The sequence below is a fragment of the Anas acuta genome, chromosome Z, assembly GCF_963932015.1.
Source record: "Anas acuta chromosome Z, bAnaAcu1.1, whole genome shotgun sequence".
Taxonomy (NCBI): domain Eukaryota; kingdom Metazoa; phylum Chordata; class Aves; order Anseriformes; family Anatidae; genus Anas; species Anas acuta.
The window spans coordinates 17,956,306-17,976,272 of record NC_089017.1 but is presented as its reverse complement, the minus strand read 5'-3'; the positions used below and the strand labels follow the sequence as shown (position 1 = coordinate 17,976,272).

The 19,967-nt window shown below is 34.4% G+C and overlaps 1 protein-coding gene across 3 annotated transcripts in view; it reads right to left on the bottom strand.

The window, feature by feature from the left end:
* NLN (neurolysin) overlaps nt 1-19,967 on the bottom strand; it is a 35,689-nt gene that overhangs the window by 1,079 nt on the left and 14,643 nt on the right. For all 3 annotated transcript variants that reach the window (XM_068667450.1, XM_068667452.1, XM_068667451.1), the window contains exons 4-12: nt 16,126-16,233; nt 14,562-14,664; nt 13,482-13,642; nt 11,911-12,046; nt 9,225-9,591; nt 7,637-7,838; nt 4,466-4,652; nt 2,993-3,121; nt 2,332-2,468 (exon numbers count right to left, since the gene is read on the bottom strand). In XM_068667450.1, the coding sequence (XP_068523551.1) occupies nt 2,332-2,468; nt 2,993-3,121; nt 4,466-4,652; nt 7,637-7,838; nt 9,225-9,591; nt 11,911-12,046; nt 13,482-13,642; nt 14,562-14,664; nt 16,126-16,233 (1,530 nt within the window). The remainder of the gene's footprint in view (nt 1-2,331; nt 2,469-2,992; nt 3,122-4,465; nt 4,653-7,636; nt 7,839-9,224; nt 9,592-11,910; nt 12,047-13,481; nt 13,643-14,561; nt 14,665-16,125; nt 16,234-19,967) is intronic.

Below are 19,967 nucleotides of genomic sequence, written 5' to 3'. Positions count from 1 at the left end.
CATTTTCAGTAAGAAACATTATTACTTCAGAAGGAAAAGATTCCTTTAAAAGGAATGATCTAAAAGCTTCTGAGAAAGCAGTAAATTAAGACATTCTTAACAAGAAGTCATCTTTTGAAGAAAGCATCTGGAGCATTTTGGGCCTCAGACATAAGAATCAATGAGAAAGCAATATTTTTTTTTTCATGTAAAAGTCCTAGATATTCTTAATATTGAAGAAAATAATCTTCCTTTCAGTCACTGTATACACACACATATACTTCCCCCACACGTCAAAGCTATGAGATTACAGGACTACACTGCTTCCTGATTGCTACTGTAAAAAGAGTAAAAAGCATAGGTCTTTTTAACTGACAGACCTCCATAACTTAACTACACTACTAATCGCATTGCCTGAGAATAAACATGGAAAAAAGTAAAAAGATAATACGTCAATGAACATTGCTAATATTTTGGTATTTGTGTTTGTTTTCTGGACATGAGCAGAATAGAATATATTGTTCCTTTTAGTGTAAAAGTGTTATTTGAGTAAACATGATTCTTTGCTGTTGTGTCTCCTGTAAGCAGATTTCTCAATTCTAGAGAGACCAGAGGTAATTTCAGATAACGTGCAAGAACTGAGGAGTGTGACAATTAACAATGCTAAAGTTAAGAGTTTGTTGAAGAATTGTTATTGATAAAGTCACTTAAACTAGTTTCTATAACTGTTGCTCAAAACAGGAAGAGAGGTTTATTCTAACAGGAAGAGGTAAGCCAAATTTCTAAGAGCGAGTGCAAGTCATAATACCATAACTGTTTTCCTTTCCTGCCTTTCTAAAAGCTAATCTAAATCTAGATAAAATGAAATATAACTACAGAAATCTTACTGGTGTCTAGCATTTGTTTATAAAAGATTGTCTGTCCCATCCTGTGGAACTGTATCACACTTACATGGAATGAAAATATAAATAACAAGTTAAAAAAGAACCAATTTGAGAAGATAGTATTGTTCTGAAGAGGGAGGGGAAATCTCCACAGATCCTCCTGAAGTTATGTGAACACCCAAGCAAAATGTGTGTGCACACATGTAAGAGAGGGAGCAAGACACACATGTGTGGCCATGCTTTTTTTTTTTTTTTTATGAGTGAGACCCTTCCAATCAAATAAGCAGGAGTGCTTATTCTCACATGCACGTTATAAATTCACAGAATTTCACAGAATTTTCTAGGTTGGAAGAGACCTCAAGATCATCGAGTCTTGACCACCTTTAGTCATCTCTCCTCCTAAACTCTTCAGTTTATTTCCTGTCTTCATAAAACCTCTCTTTCCACAGTCCTTACTCACCTAATCACTGCCAGAGTTTTCTGGCCTCTACCCCATCTCTCCTCTTGGGATCTCTCTCTTTGTCCAGCTCACAGTCTAATTCTATTTTCTTTCTCCACCCTCTAGAGGGAGAGACATTTCTAGAAATTCTGGTTGCTGTGATTAGAAAGGAAGGAATCAAAGCAAATTCCAGAGAGGAATAGGGAAGATGAGCACTTTCTACTCTCTCCTTCACTTCTCATTTTATATACATTTACTGAAGGGAAGAACTAGAGCTGGCTGCTGAATCCAGAAGACAGGTAAGGGAGGCAGGAAAACCAGAAGGTCTTTGCCATAACAGAGACGCAGCATCTTCAGTCACAAGTCTAATACTATGCCTGAAAAATAAAAAAGATTGCCAGAATTGGCAGGACAACTAATCACATTATTAGCTGTCCTTCCTTCATGCCAGAGGCAGAAAAGGCTGAAGAATTACACAACAGTAAAAAAAAGCCCAGTAAATCTAAAACCCGTCAATGATTCCAAAGTCACTTGGGAGAAAAACTAAGATGGAAAAAACCTGTGAGTTATGCTGTGCTGGGAAAGAGTGGCATAACTTCAATTTTCTAAATAATAGCTGTATAAAAATACCACACACTTGAGGCACCATTCATGGAAATAGAGCACTATTATCATACAGCTTTCATAGCAGAATATGCATCAGTACTTACAATGAACAAGTATGTTTTTTCTTTTTAACATTAAAAAAGTATGTGTCAATCAATGCAATGCAATGTCTTAAAAGTCGCAAAAAAATATGACCCTGTATAATAACTGTATTAAAATAAAAGTTCTCTCTGAAATTTCAATGATGTTCAAAAGCAATTATTTATATAACACTTTTTTCTGTTGATCTGAACTTGACGGGTGCAGTAGAAGTACTTGAGACATTATCCCAATGGATCATAATTGTAATAAATTGTAGCTTTAGACAAGAACAAGACTCTTCAGTAAATAAGAGTCTTTTAGTAGAAAATATTTACCACGTACCTTTGGATTCATTATGCCTTCTTCCTTAAAGCAGCTGTAAAAGATGTCCATGGAAAACACTTCACTCCACAGATATCCATAGTACTGGCCATCATAACCACCAGCCAGATGTCCAAAAGTAGCTGGCATGTTTGTGCCTTGAAAAGTAGATTCACATTAATTAACTTAAATCAAATGCAGTCACTTTTTTGATGTACAAAGTGCATCAACTTTAAGAAGAAATTAATCAGGAATTTTTATCAACTAATTTGAAACTTCTCACATAGGGGGTCTGAGTACACCGCAGAATATTGTCATATTCTGGTGATTAAAAAGTAAATTTTATTTTAATCTAGTTGCACACCCAACACAAGTCTATCAGAATATCTAATATGATATTCACATCACGCCACCCTAAAACATAACCTGAGAAAGTATAGCTTTATATTTACCTTCATCTTCTTTCAGAAGAGATCATTAAGATCAGACCAAGTTTCAAAGTAATTATTTCAGCTTCATAAAGTACGATCAACAAACAACTTCTTTTACAAACAACAACTTGGTGGTTTGGTGGTTTTTGTTTGTTTGTTTTGTTTTGTATGCCAAGCATTATTGGAAAAAAGGAAAGCATGTTTAAATAAAGCATTAGGACATGCTGTACGAAAGTTTCATACTGATATACCTGGAGTTGCAGGAATTCCCAGAATCTCCATACAGTATTTGGCATATTCATCTGCTGGGTCAAGAGATGGCTTTGTGTGGAGTGCCTGGTCGACCTTGCTCAAAACAATTTGACGGAGGGTTAAGAGACCTAATTGAATAAGAATATTTGATTATCTAAAGTCAAAGTAGCTGGAGTCCATTTAGCACCTTTCATTCAAAGATCTCAACATACATTCAAAATTACTAGAATTTTAACTATAAAACATTTCCATCTGAATGCTTCAGTTAAAAAAATATAGATATTTTTAGTAAAGGAATTGTCATTATAAGCTCCATATTTCAAGTGTTACTTTTCTTACAGATCAAGAACTATTTCAAGCAGGTACTTTAAAAGCAAATTTCAATATTTAAAATTGTGTTCTCAGCTGTCTTCAATTTCAGTATACCATTTCATTCAGGGCTTGCACAGATGATGGTAAGTATATCTAATGACATTAACTAAGACACCTCAAAGAGTAGCAAGAACTGCTGCTGCTGCTTTAGGCTCTGCTATTTTGAAGAAGCTACAAGATATGAACCTCTTCCCAGACAAAATTCTCATGCAGCTACAGTGCCTGTACAAAGATGGGCACTTCCTGTTCAGGATAGGGAAGTGTGCCTTGATGACATATATTGTACCATAAATGGCTGTGATTTCAGGGGAGCCCTGATTACAGGGACAGAGTGGTAAGAATGACAATGAGATGATGGCAATGACATTGGATTATGGTCTTGATTTAGAGATAGAGGTAAGGTGGTATGAGATTTAGAAACAGAAGAGAATTAAAACCTTGTTTTGGGAAAGCAACATGCCTACCAGGAGTGTGGGGACCACGGACTGGATGGATACTGAATGACGTGTTCTGGATTCAGACGTTCAGAAGCTATTTGAGTAATGAAAGGCTACAGTGCTTTTGTATGGGATGTGTTACACATGTTGAATATACTTGCAAGCAACTTTCATGTCAGTCAAGTATCATGTGCAAGTGAAATGTAAAATGTACATGCAGAAAATTTAATACTTCTTACTAATGCACAGTGACTACCCTGAGAAAATAAAAATGGAAAACCAATGGAAACCCAATATTGAATAAGAGAATTTGCTGGGTAAGAAAAAGTTACATGGACAAAAACATACAGGTATTTTAGTCCTTTGGATAGCCTGGAAAACCAGAGCTGCTGCTGTTCCTGCATACAGTGTCATCATAGATTTTATTAATGGTTGTACCCAAGCAAATAAAACCAGAAATTATTAATCCAATGAACATTTTGAAGTGCTCACTTAATTCTTATTGGCACTGACAGTGATAGCATACACACAGGAAAAAAAAGTAAATGGTTTGTTATGTTTTCCAGAGGATATTGTCTTAAATTTCCCACCAGTTGTTTTGTTTTGTTTTCTTTAATTATATATTTTTATACATACACTGAGTGAAAGAGAGGAGACAGATACCTGTATTAGCCAGTCTAGAGGCAGCAAGTTTCTCAAGGAGAGCATCTGCAACATGGCTCTCATCTTTATAATGTCTTGACATTTGTTGTAGTGGTTCCTTTTCCCACACCCAGTTCTCAAACATTTGTGAAGGTACTTCTACAAAGTCTGTTTCCACATTAGTTCCACTAAACCTTGCAAAATCAGTCTGAAAGAAAAAGCCATTGTATTAAACGAAATTAGAAACCAGGGTTTCTAGAATAATATAAACTTTCAGAGACTGAACTTGAAGTGTTAATCACAGGAAAAGGAATAATATAATTAACAAAGATATTTAAAGAAAGGAGGGCATAAATTCATATCCAAGACTACTAAAGAGTAACAAAACAGATTATTCAGTATTTACTGCATTCTGTTACAGATTCTGTACTTCAATTTTCTTAGTATTAGTCATTTCACTGCTTAGGTTTTGACAGAAGTACAAATGTTTTCATGCTGTATTATGACAATGACATAATTTGTAAATTGTTATAGAACTGTGTTATATTACTTCAGAGTAAAAAATAAACTCCAGTTATACCCTTGTAAATTTTTTTATTGTATTATAGTCTAACGTACTCATTCAAAGATTTTACGTGACCAACTTTTCCTTTTAAGCTTTTTTCTAAAACTGTCTTCATTCATAAGGCATATAGTTGACTTATTGCACAGTTTTTGAGTCAGTAATTCATGGCAAGAAATAAATAAACCCTAGCATCTTTAGTCATGAAAGGTCTCCAAATCTGGCACTCAGTTACTGAGAGAAGAATCTTCACTCTGAAAGCCAAGCACATTAGAACTTTTTAATTTACTTTATTTCACTTTACTGTTGTCAATCATTTCAAGTTGAAAGCACACACCAGATATTAATTTTGAAGAAAGGTTTTATGCAGTTAAACATCTTCATAAAAATATGTTCTAAACTCAAAATATTCCTAAAAAAGATGGTCACTTTTGAAAGACAGATATTCAAATACCAACAGAAGTTACTTTGTCTCACTCTCAATTTGACTTTTAATAACTCTATCTCCTCTTGCCAGCCCAATTTCTCCTTCTCAGCAATGTTCTAATAAAACACTCCAAGTGCTAAAAGAAAGAAGGAACTCTCAGTTTCCCAACCACACTCTCAAGGGGTGTACTGGGGAATAGATGCCCACAAGAGGAGTGGCTTTAGAACTTATTTTCTTGCTGGGCTACCAAAAAAAGGCATGTATAATGTAGGGCATACATTGAACTGATGGCTATGTCACATGTGTATCATCTCATGTCTTCAGAAGAACAGCAGAAAAGAAGAAAAACATTTGCCTTCATTTAAACTTCTTGGTTACTCAAATCCATTGTTGTAACAGGATGGCCCTTCTTCTTATAGCTGCTATATCTGCTAGCAGCTATGAAAAAAAGCTAGAAACCATCAGAAACAAATGGTGATAGAAGTGGATGGATTAAAAGCAGGAGTGCAAGAGTTTGACACCAGATACCCTCATTTACCCATATGTAACTGTACCATGGTAATAAAAAATATATGAAGACATTTGACTCGGGTTCTTGATTAGTTCTTTCCTTAACACCATAAAAAGACCCCCGATATCTCACTTTCCAGTGGACCCCAACACATCAGAAGGAGTAATGTCCTCCAAAAGCTGACCTTTACGAGACACTCAGATTCCCACTCAGACAAATCCCCCTTTACCCTTTAAAAGACAAGTTTTAACATGCTTAAACAAGCAACCATATGAAACAAGATACTGCTTTGTACATGCAAATCCCAGAGGACAGGATGTTGATATGTGGGACTGAGAAGACATCTGCAGGTGCTTATACTAGTCCATTAAATGATTTACATAAAATACAACAGAAGCAAGTACAGTAGCTGCACACACAGAAGGCAGCACAGCAGCGACAGACACACACAAAAAAGGCCTCCCTGGGTTATGTGGAATTCCATAGCAAGTGGAGTAATACATATGTATTTGTGTGGTTAGATGGGTTGCCAAGAAGGGGCTCTGCAACACCCAGGCACCTCCTTGTTAGTTACCAAAACCTTGCACTAGTGCTGAACATGTCTCATTTATAAACATCATCCGGGTAGTCAAAAAGAAAGAATCAGTTTAATTTCTCAACTTCTGGGCTGGGAAACAACTGCCTTTGAGTGAGGATGATCATGTTTTCTTCAAATTCCTACTTTCAATATGATGCAAAAATATGTATAGCTTCTTGTTTCTCAGTTTGCTTGAGCACCATTTGTTTAATTCTAGATTTAATATACCAATTTTTATATATCTGTTTTTTATTTTACAGTCCTAGGCTCTGGAATTGAGGCCAAAATTTAAAATTTAATGTGTACCGTATTCTCTGATTTTTTGATTTGGTACTACTTTGTAAAGAAGACCACTGCAACACTACACAAATTTTGGATTTTGTGGGTAATGACGTGAATTGGTGAATGAACACAAGAGACTTGCCTCTCTCTCTGAAACATAACATTTTCATTAGGCCTACGAAAAATTCAGCATTTAAAATTGAATCTGACAGATGCAAGTGAAAATGAAATCAGGTATTTTACAACTTTATTTGCATCTGGATCCAGAATCTGCAGACTAGCTTCACTTAATTCCGGTCACAGTGAGAATGCTGACTGTCACATGGGGGAGCAGAAAATATAATAGCTCAGGCAAGACTTGCTTATGATTTTAAAAGGAAGCTTTCAAGAGCACTAAATGCAAAAGTGCTGGAGTTAAGGGCATAACTATACGGATTCTCAAATCATTTACACTCTTGAGGACAGCAAGCTTTTTGTTTGTTTCTTTCTTTCTAATATCTAGCATGCTAATAGAAGTAACAAAAATTCATCTGACAGCTGTAATAACAGAAGTCACCATCAAGTACTCGCTTTACTTTTTGCATGGATCTATTTACTTGTCACTGGTACCCTCATGTTGCATAAGCAAAAGTAAACATTCTTCTAAAAATGTTTTTCAAAAGGTATGTTCACTGCTGTAGTTTTAAATGGAAATTAAAAAAAAGTCACTTTCAAAAAACAACAAAAAACGCATATATAGTTTACTAAAATAGAAAACACCAAAATAAACTTATACCTTGCTTGTAGACAGTGCAGAAAGAAGGAAGGCTTATACTGGAACAAACACCACTGACCTGTGCGCATATCTGATGCATTACATGACCAAATTCATGGAAGTAAGTCTTTACTTCATCATGTCGCAGCAACGATGGGCGATCTGATGCTGGTTTTGTGAAGTTGGTTACCAGAGCAGCTACCGACATCATTCTGCTTCCATCAGAGAGAAGACAGCCAGGTTGCAGACCAAAGCATGCTGCATGTCCATACTTTCCTTCTCTGCACAAGAAAATATATCAGAAAATATCTGGAAATCACAAGTCTGCTCACCAGAATGGAAAGGCCTATTCAGGAACAATGAAAATGACCTGGTGTCTCTTTAAAGCTTTACGTGAAAAAATTGTATCTGTTCATTAGGATGATCATATAAAAGTTGTCTTATGACTTCGAAGAGTAACTAAGCTTAAGATCCTGTTAAGAACACAAAGGGGAAAAAATAAGTATTTAAATAATAAATAATAAAATAAAATAAGTATTTAAATCACACTAGCTTAAGATTCCCAGCAGCACTTACAATAATCTGATTTTTACTCAAATGCTGGAAGAATACACACTTTAGACACCACTTTTGTTTTAAACTAGTCACAAACACTTTAACAGAGAGGACTATGTTCCATCCTCCGAAGCAATAACTTCTCTTCATTACCGAAGACAAAATAATAGTTTACTGTATCTTCAGTGTGATCCGAGTTTAAATAAGACTGATATTGAAACTTCTGCCATAAACCCAAGTGGTTAATGGGGGCAGAAAAGTCTTATTAACAAATGTCTTCAGAAATTCACGATATGCATAAAGGAGAGAACAGAAAAACAAGTGAAGAAAAGCCATGCCTATTTTTAAAAATAAATTTTTAATTTTATTTTTAAATTTTTTACTACTGTATTCACTCACCTAACCTTCTTTACCAAGAGAAGTCTTAAATCAACTTATATTAAAAATGACATTTACAAATTGCTGAAAAATAATTAAAAAACAGAGATAGTAAAAAATAATACCTAAGAATAAATCTTGTACAATTATAGTAGTCTCCTAATTTCTGATGAACAGAAATGATGCTGTGAACAGCTAAAGAAGAGCTACAGTGATCAGGCTGGAAGTACATTTCAAGGTGTGCTCAACAGGAATCTATTCTTGGTCCTGAACTATTTGACACTTTCTTTAGCAGTCTGAAGGCAGAACTGGCTACAAAATATGCATATAAAGTTTAAAGAGGAGCTGGGAAAAACTTAAATGCTTGGCAGATAGGAGTATAACTGATTTGAACAGAGTGAAGTAATAGTTCAGCATAAATGACAAATCAAACATGATATTACAGTTGGGAAGGAGAAAAGTCCATGAAGGAAAAATGATGAACAACTGACTTGTCAGTAATACTACAGAAGATGAATAAAGTTGTAATAAAAATAATAATAATAATAATAAAAAAAAGTAAACAATCTGAAAACAGTCCAGAACAGTGCAGAGGACAACTTAATGAACACAGTAATAGCCTTACCAGTGGGACAAATATTTACTTCCAAATGCATTTAATTTCACCTACATCAGCAACCCACTAAGTTGAATTCCATTTTAAGCACATACATTAAACACTAGGTGATAATTACCTGGGGTAGAGGTCCAAATAGAACTGCCCTAACATTTCTCCTGTTGAGTTGTCCTTTACTGTATAAAGAGTAACACTGTCGTGCCAAACATGTGCACTTTCTACTCGCTCAAATACAAGTCCAAGCAGATTCTGGTAAATATTCAGTAAGCCTTCTGTAACAGCCTCAACTGGGAAATATTCTTTCAGCTTCTCTTGATCTATAGAGTACTTCAGCTCTTCTGTTTTGTTCATATAATAATGAAGATCCCATGCATTGATCCTTCCATCATAATCAAAATTTCTTTCTTTACACTCCTTTTTCTTCAAATCTAGAATGAATTCTCTTTCCTTCTCAACCAATGGCTTTAGCTTTTTACTCAAATCATCTGAAAAAAAGATTGCCTTTGAATCAACTTGCGCATTCCTTACCATCATGTATATTCCTGCAAAACACACTCAGGTTTATACAGTATAACTTTAAGCACATTCCCTAAAAGGTCATGATAGAGTTTTCTATTTGTTGATTAACAAACAGCAAGCAAGCTACTTTCTTGTCTTAATGAGTTTTAATGCAGGCATGCTATAAATAATACACAAATCTGCATAGGCCTAGCAGTACTGTGAAGGGTTTGGGGAAATTTTAGACTTATTCAAAGACACCAGAAATAGAAAGAAACACTTGACATATTTGCCAGAAACCTTGTATTTTACCTCATGTAATCTCAGTTCTCTTGATGTGTTTCCGCAGAAGCAGCTAAAGACTACAAATACTATTAGTTACTGAAGCATAAAACAAAATTCAAACACTATTTTTTCAAGGACTTTTCAAAAAGAATTCTGACCTAATTCTAGCTAAAGTCCTATTAAAGAACAAGAGACCAAAGAGTTCTTGCCTAAATGATAGCTAGCTGCTATCATGATCTATCATGATCATTACTATCCTAACTGATAGCTAGCTACTCTTCTACCAAATATCAGTTTTATCCAACATAGTTTCTCTTGGACAAGAAAGGGTCATAGCACTATGAAAGCAATATATTTAATATAAAATAATTAAGCTTATTGAAGCTCTCATATAGTACATGCTATATTTATGTTATTCTTAGCATTACTGGACTACTGGACACTTTTCCTTAAGAATTCAGGTTAATGGTCACAGTTGGTAAAGAGAGTTGGTATAGAGAGTAAAATTTAGGTATTGCCTCTCCTATTTCTAGAAAAGCTCTAAAGCTCTAAATGCATTTACATGACTGATAAATGCTAACAGTTTGCAGATCAAATTTTGCTAAATTTAGAATGCATCATAAGACAGAATGTTTTTCCTCCTAGCCATAAAATCAACTTATGAACATGGATTGAAAACATGAATATATATGAACAAAGCATAGCAAATTATACTGTTATGCTTGTATCTGAAGATATATCAAAAGAACTAAATTAAAGATGACAATTAATTTGATGGACATTCTACCTCTATCAGAATTACCAGGAAACACAATCTTTTTGAATAGAAAGATACATGATCTTGTAACAAGTTAAAGTTGCATCAATAACTACTAAATTTTGAAGTGTGTCAGATTCAAAACAAATTAAAAAAAAAAACACTACATATGTCAATTTAGAATTACAAAAACGTATCAGCAAGAGTTCAAAATATTTTCACTGCGCTTAAAAAAAGAAGTGATCTTACCAATTATAAATCAAAACTAAGCACAGGTTCATTGACAAATATTCAGTTAATTGGTAGTGATAAATATGGAGCTGAACTCACACAATAACGTGAGAAATGTGACAGAATTACAGGTGAAGGAAGAGGTTCATTTAAACCTTTTTATTGCTGCATAAACACAGAAAAAAAACAAAACAAAACAAACAAAAACACACACACACACACACAAAAAAACAATACCACCGAATACTTTATTGCTGTACTAAATAATTTTGGGGCTGCTGATTTATACATATATATAAATACAATCCTCTTCACTAAAAGGACTAACTGGTATTAAGACACATTAACAAAGGAACACATAATTCTGTGAAACTGTATAATTCTGGAGTGTAGAGGTTAACTTTGTGCACAAAATGGGCCCACTGAAGTCAACAGGATAACTATACATATCTGTGACATTAAAATTTTCAAAATATCTCAGTTTTCAAATAGAATTCCAGTAAAGGGCTTTTGTCTTCAAAGAAATCAAGACATTGCAGATATATATATATTTTTTTATACAGCTCATGGAAGCTGTATCAACATATACTTGATTCTTTTATTATACTTAATGCAGTTGTATCAGTCGACTGGAAGAGACACTAAGCCTACATAGGCACAAAAAAACGTAGCTAACCTAAGGTAATGAAAAGCTGCAAATGTTATGCAGCCTCTTGAATTGAGAGAATATGCTTAGGCTGCACATGTTATTCTGGTTCCAAAATAGAGTAACTGCATTTGGGGGCAGGGAAAGACACTACAGTTTGCCTATACTGGCTGTCATAAAGCAGATGTTTTCAGATTTTTATTTTACACTTCCCTGTCTTGGGGCAATTCTATTTGTACAGCTATGGCCAGAACAGAGGCAACAGACAGTTCCTTTTCCACCTAAACATGACAGACACTATGACAAATTATGTATTTAAATTATCTTGGCTGAGGAGCCATGTTGCCACTCTAAATATAAGAGTATTGTTTATAAATAAGAACAAACCTAAGAAGGTTGTTACGTTATCTGTGCTCTTTGCAGTGTTTACCTCCAGGACAAAGTTGGCATGTGTATTATAACCAAGCAGTTCTGCTACTTTTGCCCTTAGTGGAAGCAATTGCTGAAGAATTTTTGTGTTCTCCTAAAAAAAGAAAGGAGGCAAGTTTATGAAGTGAAACCAATAAAACTATATTATTGAATGACTGTATAAAAAATATTTGTAACCATAAGGAACAGTACACATTTACAATGAGGCACTTTGAGACATAAATCTAGAACATCATAAATTTAGCTAGATCTTTGTAATTTTTTTTAGTCACAGCACTTAATTGCAAGCAGTCAGATGTCTAGTTTTCTAGTCAATCTGAGTCATTACATTCCCTACTATAATTAATCTGTTTCAATTAATCCAACAAGTTACCATTTCTTCTGAGAGTAACAAACCTTTGACTGTTGCAAAGAGTTTATTTTCTTTATCGACCATTTAAACATAAAAGATAACAGGGACACGTCTGACAAAATGCTTAATTGCTTGTTAGTGGTTAAGACAGACTGCAAAGCCATTGTGCTATCTTCAAACCTTGTTTGCAAATTTCCCTCTTCTGCCATTCTGACAATAGCAGTCAGAGAAAAGGATCTGAAACACAAAAGCCTCAGGCACTGACCTAGATAAGGTGGAGAATCTCTGAGAGGCTTAAAACGTAATTGTGTTAATTTCCATTTCTAGAAAAGCGAGATTTCTCAGAAAAAAAAATAAAAAAGAAAAAAAAAATTCAGGGTACGTATAATTGACTAGGTTTGAAGATTGTCCCACGGTTATAACAGCATATCACTTTAATTGTGCTGACTTACAGCGTTCAGTTCTTGGTGCCATTTTATCTTATCTTGTGCTCTTCACATTTCCCAGCATTTCAAGTACAAAAGCACAAATCTGTCTTTATTCTCTAATGGTTGGTGCAATTGCCTGCTAAATGACACTTCTTCTATCCTTTCTAGCCTTTTCATTATTTTTGTACCTATCTAGGTGCCGAGCAGGTATCATCAGTATCAAATGAATTATTTGTGAAATTATTTCTTTTTTCTATAAGGTACATTTGCAGCTATTTTTCAGATAACTAAATGAATCTTTTATAAAAATTAGGGATTTTTAACATCTAGTTAAAGATTTTCTCTAGATGCTGTGCATTAATTTTATATTTAATCACTTGCATTTCATAATTAAAACACGTGCCCAAATAAACACAGTTATTCTGAAGAATAGTTTGTAGTACAGAAGCAACACTCAGACAGGAAGAAACTGCCAGCAAGTAGTTACAGAACACTGTAGGGAAATTTGGCAGGTTGCCAAAATCCTACTTCTATTAACAGCACCACTGATATTTTGAGATACATACATAGGCACACAACTTCCTCTTTAGACATCAGAATACACTGGAGCAAGGAAATATTAGAGATCATACTGGTAAGTTTTCATTTCATATTACTAGACAAAATGCAGAGCTCAAATCTAACATCTGAATGTCCAGCTCCATTTTTCAACTCTGTCATTACCCTGCAGAAAAGTCCCTATGACGTACCTCTTTGCATCTTGTGTTAAAGGCAGATTCCATTTTTCTCCTGGTTTCTGAAATGCAGCACTTCTTCATAACAGGAAAATAGTGGGGATACTTTAAAGTAACTTTATATTTGTCTTCCTCAGTCTTCTCTAAACTGTTAATAAAGTCATCAGGAAGGCCTTCTATAGAATACAATTTAATAAACAATGTTTACTAGAATTAACTAGACCACTCCCTTTTCTGTTGTATTTGTTCTGCCTGCATCAGAAATACAACACTTCTTTTTGCTAACAATTTTCAAATAATATAATTTGCTAATGATTGCTAAGCTGAGCAAAATACATTTTGAAACACTTTATTGGTGAAGAAAATAGAAATAAATGTAAGGCTACCAGACAAAAATAGATTAAAATGTAAAAATAAAAAAAAATGGTGTTATTAAATATAACATCTTATGCTATGCCCTCCAGAAACCGAATCCCTAAATCCTCTGTCACATGAAAAATGTGACTGAGTATTAGATATTTCTTCACCCAGAGGGTGATGAGGTTCTGGCACAGGGAGGTGCTCAAAGCCAGACTGGATGGGGCTTTGGGCAACTGGGGCTGGAGGGAGGTGTCCCTGCCCCATGGCAGGAGGGTGGGACTGGGTTATCTCAAAGGCCCCTTTCAACACATACCATTCTGTGATTCTATGACCTCTAGATCAGTTTAAATCATTTAAGTGGCTTAATTTCTTGCATGACAGAAAACTTTTTCAAATAATTTTAATGACCATAATACCCAGTGGATTTCCTGATTCTGGAGAACTGACAAAAGAAGCAGTGATGAGTAATGTTATGGAAAAAACAATAAGGCCGATATGCTAACTTTATGCAAGGCAAAACACTTCAGAAAGCACAAGTCTATGAAGAAATTTTAAACATTTGCAAAGAGTAATTTTAAGCTTACTTTGGGGAAGAATTAAAAAAGAAACAGAAAAGACTAGAACACAACCAGAATTTCATTTGATCATTCAGTGGGCCAAAAAAAAATTAAAAAAAAAATTACTCAATTAAAACTGAAAGGCTGAAGAGGTGGAAGGAACATACATGGTACTCACCAAGTTCTTCCTTAGAAAATACCAGGTATGTGTTTTCCTCATTCAGGTTCTTGTTAAAGTCTATACACAGCTCACTCAATTTTTTCTTCATTGTCTTTATTTCCTGTATTGGGTATAAACTAAACTTAGTGGAAAAAAAATCAATTGACAATTGCCACCCTCCATTTGAACAAAGTTTAATTTTTCTAGTTATCTAGAAAGATACTGTAGATTACTGTAGACTAGTAGAAAACTAGTCTAGATAACTAAAAAATCTTCTAGATTTTTTCTCTCTCTTTTTTTTTTCTTCTTCTAGATTGCTTTACTAGTCTACAGTGAGTACTAGCATTGGCCAAGTGAGTACTGCCGTTGGCCAATACACTGCAGGTAGTATCATAGTTCACTCTCCCTCAGGCTCAGTTTTACCTTTTTTTTGGTCCTGAGCAATCCTGTTGCCAGTGAATCCTAGATTGGGTCTATTGCTCTAACAACCTCTCAGATTTCTTTTCAACTCTGAGAGGACTGAGCCTGTAAACAAGTTCACTGAACAGAACATGCTAACATTCAATTATTTTATTTAATTTGAAATTTTAAGTGTAAAGAAAACCTCTAAAATCACTGAGAATCAAAGTCCTAAAAATGGATGTAACTTGTTGAAAAGCACTTATTTGAATGGAATACAGATATGACAAAGCATTCCAAATCCTTTTTTTAAATGCTGATATTGACCTACCTGAACCATTTTTTAATATATTTTACAGCATGACTCTACCCCTTACAGGTAACTTCACACGAACATAGTAATTAACAGCATCAAGAACACAAAACAAATAAAAAATTTGGTATCATTAGTCAAGATTTTACTTAAATGTAGCTCAACTACTGTCTCCTTATAAGGTATTTAAAAATACCTTCAGGGGTATTGGTTGCCATTGAAGTAATGCAAATATACACAAAATAATATTCCCACTAACTGTAAAATGTGAATTAATAATGATTATTTTCAATAAAGAGGGAAGTCTATTCAAGAGTCACAAATCTAGATTGTTACATACCATCAGCTTGGAATTTAAAGAAAATTACATCAGCATCACATACACTGACAATTTTACTCCATCATTTTCAGAAGTGACAAGTGCTTTTATATGCTTGAGTAAATCCTCCCTTAATGGGGTCAAGATTTTTAGTGTTCCCTCTAATTTACCTCAATTTTTTTAGTCAAAATGCAAAACTCTTGGACTCATTTTACACCAGTGGTTGACATTTGAAATTAAAATAGCTGCATCTTCTCTTCCAGACAGACATCCGGAGTTAAAAAAAAAAAAAAAAAAAAAAAAAAGCTTAAAAGTGGTGATGCATTCAACTTCTATCTACTGCGTACAGTCAGAGTCTAACAAACTAATTTTGAAAACTTAAAATGATGGAAGTTTAAAGAATGGATATGGAACTAAGAACAGTTAAGATTAGAGTGGTTATTATGCAGGTCCAACGACACAAAGTTCAAATATATGCTTAGCACACAGTCATAATTTTACCCCTTCAACAATTTGTCCCAGTTACTTTCCAAACTAAGAACTATATTTACATTCTGCACTTCTTTAGGAAGATGGAGTCCGTTTCTTTTTCCCACTTGAACCGATTTTTCTAGATACCGTTTTGTTTCGGGCTTTACATTTTCAAGATCACAGGTTTGCTGAAATGACAATATAGGATAATTTAATTTACAACACAGTGAGAGAAACATATTAAGCATTAGAAGGATCTAAAAAGAGTTCTCTAGAACACCACCAAAGAAACAATACAACATCCTAGATTTTTTTTGTGTAAAGGATTTTCCAAAAAGTTACCCTACAGTATTCTCACATTGATGTAGCAAGGTTTTAAAACAATTTTCTTTTATTAAATATCTCAGTCAGAAGCAAGAACCAGAGGCGTGTTCTCTGTACACTTCACCAAAGTAGCAAATTTAGATGCTGTCGTAATAGCAAGCCCTTTTAGTTATTAGTGCCCTGCACTTAAACTCTTTTGTACAAGTAGCTTTCTTATATATCATTAAATAAAAGAAATCGGTGCCTTATGGTAATATTGAACTTTAAGACTTGGAGGGATTTAAAAAAATCAAAAGATTTAATGTATTTAGGGCTCACTGAAGGTTATCAAATAGCACAAAATTCAAGCTTTTGGATCTTCCTCTTTCTGAACAAAGCAATTGGTGGCAACAAATAACACAGTAGCTATATGTCAGGTTATGCCATCATAAAGATTCTTGAATGACCATTTTCTAAATCAACCAACAAGAAGCAAAGCAAGCAAAGAGACAACATCCCGCTTGTAACAGAACATGAACCAATAATGTGAGGGTCTTCCTGGAAGCTGACAAAGGAATAACTACGTAATTCAGAAAATTGTGATTTTTGTCGCAAATTGTGATTTTACTGTATTATTTTATTTTACATTATAATTTTATCTTCCACCATCTAAAAATGAACGTTTTAACAAGGTATAATTTATATTACTTGTTAAAAAGAACATATTCTATTTAAGATCATCTTTAAACTAGGAAGATGTTGGAATTAGTTCTGACTTGTCTTAACAACCCTCTTGTCAGCTTACCTACCTACAATTAATTCTTGACTACCATCTCTGAAAAGTAAGGACGTTGAAACATGCAAATTTTATGAAAGAGTTACACAACTGTGTGCAAGTGTCAACTAATGATCTGCAAATTACCTTTCTTACTTTACGAGAAAAAATAAGAGAGAGAAACCCACTACATCTAGAAGTATTAATGCTGTGATACTGAGCAGAAAAATGTTTTATATTTGTAATAATTAGAATTTTCATATATTGTTTTTCTAATAGAAAACCCATAATTCCAGGTATTTGTTGTTTTGTTTTGTTTTTAGCAAAGACTAGTGTGACAGAGAAAGCAAGATTTCACCATGGTAGTAGCGAAAAATGCAGATACTGTTCACTACGTTAACATTTATATTGTGCTAACCATGCTGAAGGCTCAGAAATTAAATAGATAAGGAAAAAAAAAAATGGAGCAGTCTAATCTCTGTAAAAGACACTCCTTTTATTATAGTAATGATTAAAGACAGAGGATTGTGAGAAGTTTCACTGAGTTATCCAGGCCGTGTGAGGGATTTCTCAGCCTCAACATCAGAAATATGTGAAAAATGGAACTGCCACACTACTGAAAATCTCCTGGCCTGAAATCCAACAGAGTTTTAAGGCAGGGAGAAAGAATTCACAAATACTAATTTTAGGGAGTAACAGACGGTGAACACTGGCTCCTTTTAAAGCTACGAAAGAGAAATACATTATGTTGGGGAAAAGGAAGTCAAAACTAAATTAGTGTTCTTCATCCTCCTCTTGGTGACTACATCTCTCTCTCCCATACACTTTACAAGACACCAGTCGTAAATATTTTAATGATAGCCTTTGTGAAGTTTATTTCCAACACAGACATGATTAAGTCAAGAATAGTTCACATTCAGGAAGACCTGTCAGGTCTATAAGCCCTCACAAGCACCAAAGAACCAAGTGTCCTCTGCAGACATCTCTGAACTTCTGTGTGGTCAGGATGCTCTCCAAGTCCAATGTTTCTTTGATGGACAACCTCTAATTTTGCTATTTTTCTGCTAATTTTGAATATGCTACACACGAAATTTTGGAGTTTTCCAGGAGTATTAAAATGGCCATCACCAATGATGCCATCTCATATTTGACCAATGATACGCCATCTCGTATTTGTTTTGAACAAGCATGCTACCCTATTCTATGAAGAAATTTTCAGGCAGAATAAGAAGCAGAACCAACTTAGAATATTGTGAACAAAAACTGCAGCAGCTGTTTACATCAGGCTGTTTCCTGAGGGTGTGTGGGTGGAGAAGATTGGCAACATTCTTAAGCATGCCTCTGCTAGCCAACATGTGCAGATGTTAGGAGTAAGAAAATTTAAAAGGATAGTTTCACTACCAAATTCACTGTTATTCCAGGTTTTGGATGCCAAAATTAGTTTTCTAAAGGGTATACCTGACAACATAAATTGCAGAAATTTTGCAGAAATCTTTCCCCTTACTTGCGGGGAATAGAAAAAGGTTAGATTATTTTCACTTTTTTTTTTTTTGAAGTTAAACACAAAAACCTCACACATCTTCCACCACCAACACTATTTACATAAAGTGGAACTTAGGATGAATTATAAAGATTGAAAAAAGAACTTATGAAAGTTTGATCCTTGTTGAAGGGAACAAAAAAAATAAGGATATCACTATGATTTGGCATATTCAGTCACCTGTTAGTGGATTGACTATAATATAAATAACATGGGAATCTGAGGGACCTCATCCTCCTCACTGCATTTTAACCTAGCCCCCCTGTTTCATGATCCTCTGATCATGAAACTGTTTCATGATCCTCTGATCATGAAACTGAATTCACAAAAAGAATTCAGAACTATTATATCCTTACTGAGGTGATGAAATGCCTGATTTAGCCAAAACGTTTTTACTGGCTTCTTTAAAATAATAACACGATTTCAGCAAAACATTTCTGTTTGTTGAAGTCCCTTTTTTCTCCTCTCCAGGAACCTGACTTTTCAAAGAAGAGTTTCTAACAGGAGAGAGAGGGTGTTAGAAAGTTAGCAAAAACTAACAAGAACTTTGTATTGGTATTTGGAAATAGTAAGAGTTGGTCAGTCCAGCACTGTTGGTAATTTCACATCTGTTCTACAACAAAAATATTACTACTTTTACAGTTGTTATGAAGTTGATATATGGCCTTATCTTAGTGCAGATCGCATTTCTAGAACATTAATTGAACACTAAACATGCTCACATGCTGCAGTTAAACCAAGTAAAATCTCAAAAACATTAATTGGAGATTTAAGTGATAATTTTAACTGTTATAAAAGTAAAATATCACTGCAAAGGAAAACGAAGAAGGATAGCATCAAATGAAAAAGATAAAAAAGATTAATAGAAACCAATGCTGGTTAATAATAGCAATCATTTTCAGTAGCTACTGTCAGAAATACCTGTAAATTTAAATTAGGTGGATACACGGGTATTATCCCTAAATGTATCCATGTGTCCTATACTGGGCGGGGGGGGGAGAAAATCACAAAAAATAATACATACATACATACATACATGCATCTATGTAATTAATAGCAACTGACTGGGGGTAGGGACCCCAAGTCTTAACTTAAGGCACTCTCTGTCAACAGGTATCAGAAGATCTTCAAAATGGGGCTATGAAATACCTACATATACACTTAAATAACACTCAGAGGAAAACACTTGAAAATATGCCTAGAAAACACAGCAAAAGACAACAATGCTACTGAAAGGCACTTTAATAAGGTGTTGCTAATATTATTTTTGTTCATGGTCTACACTGCAAAAAGCACAAACAATG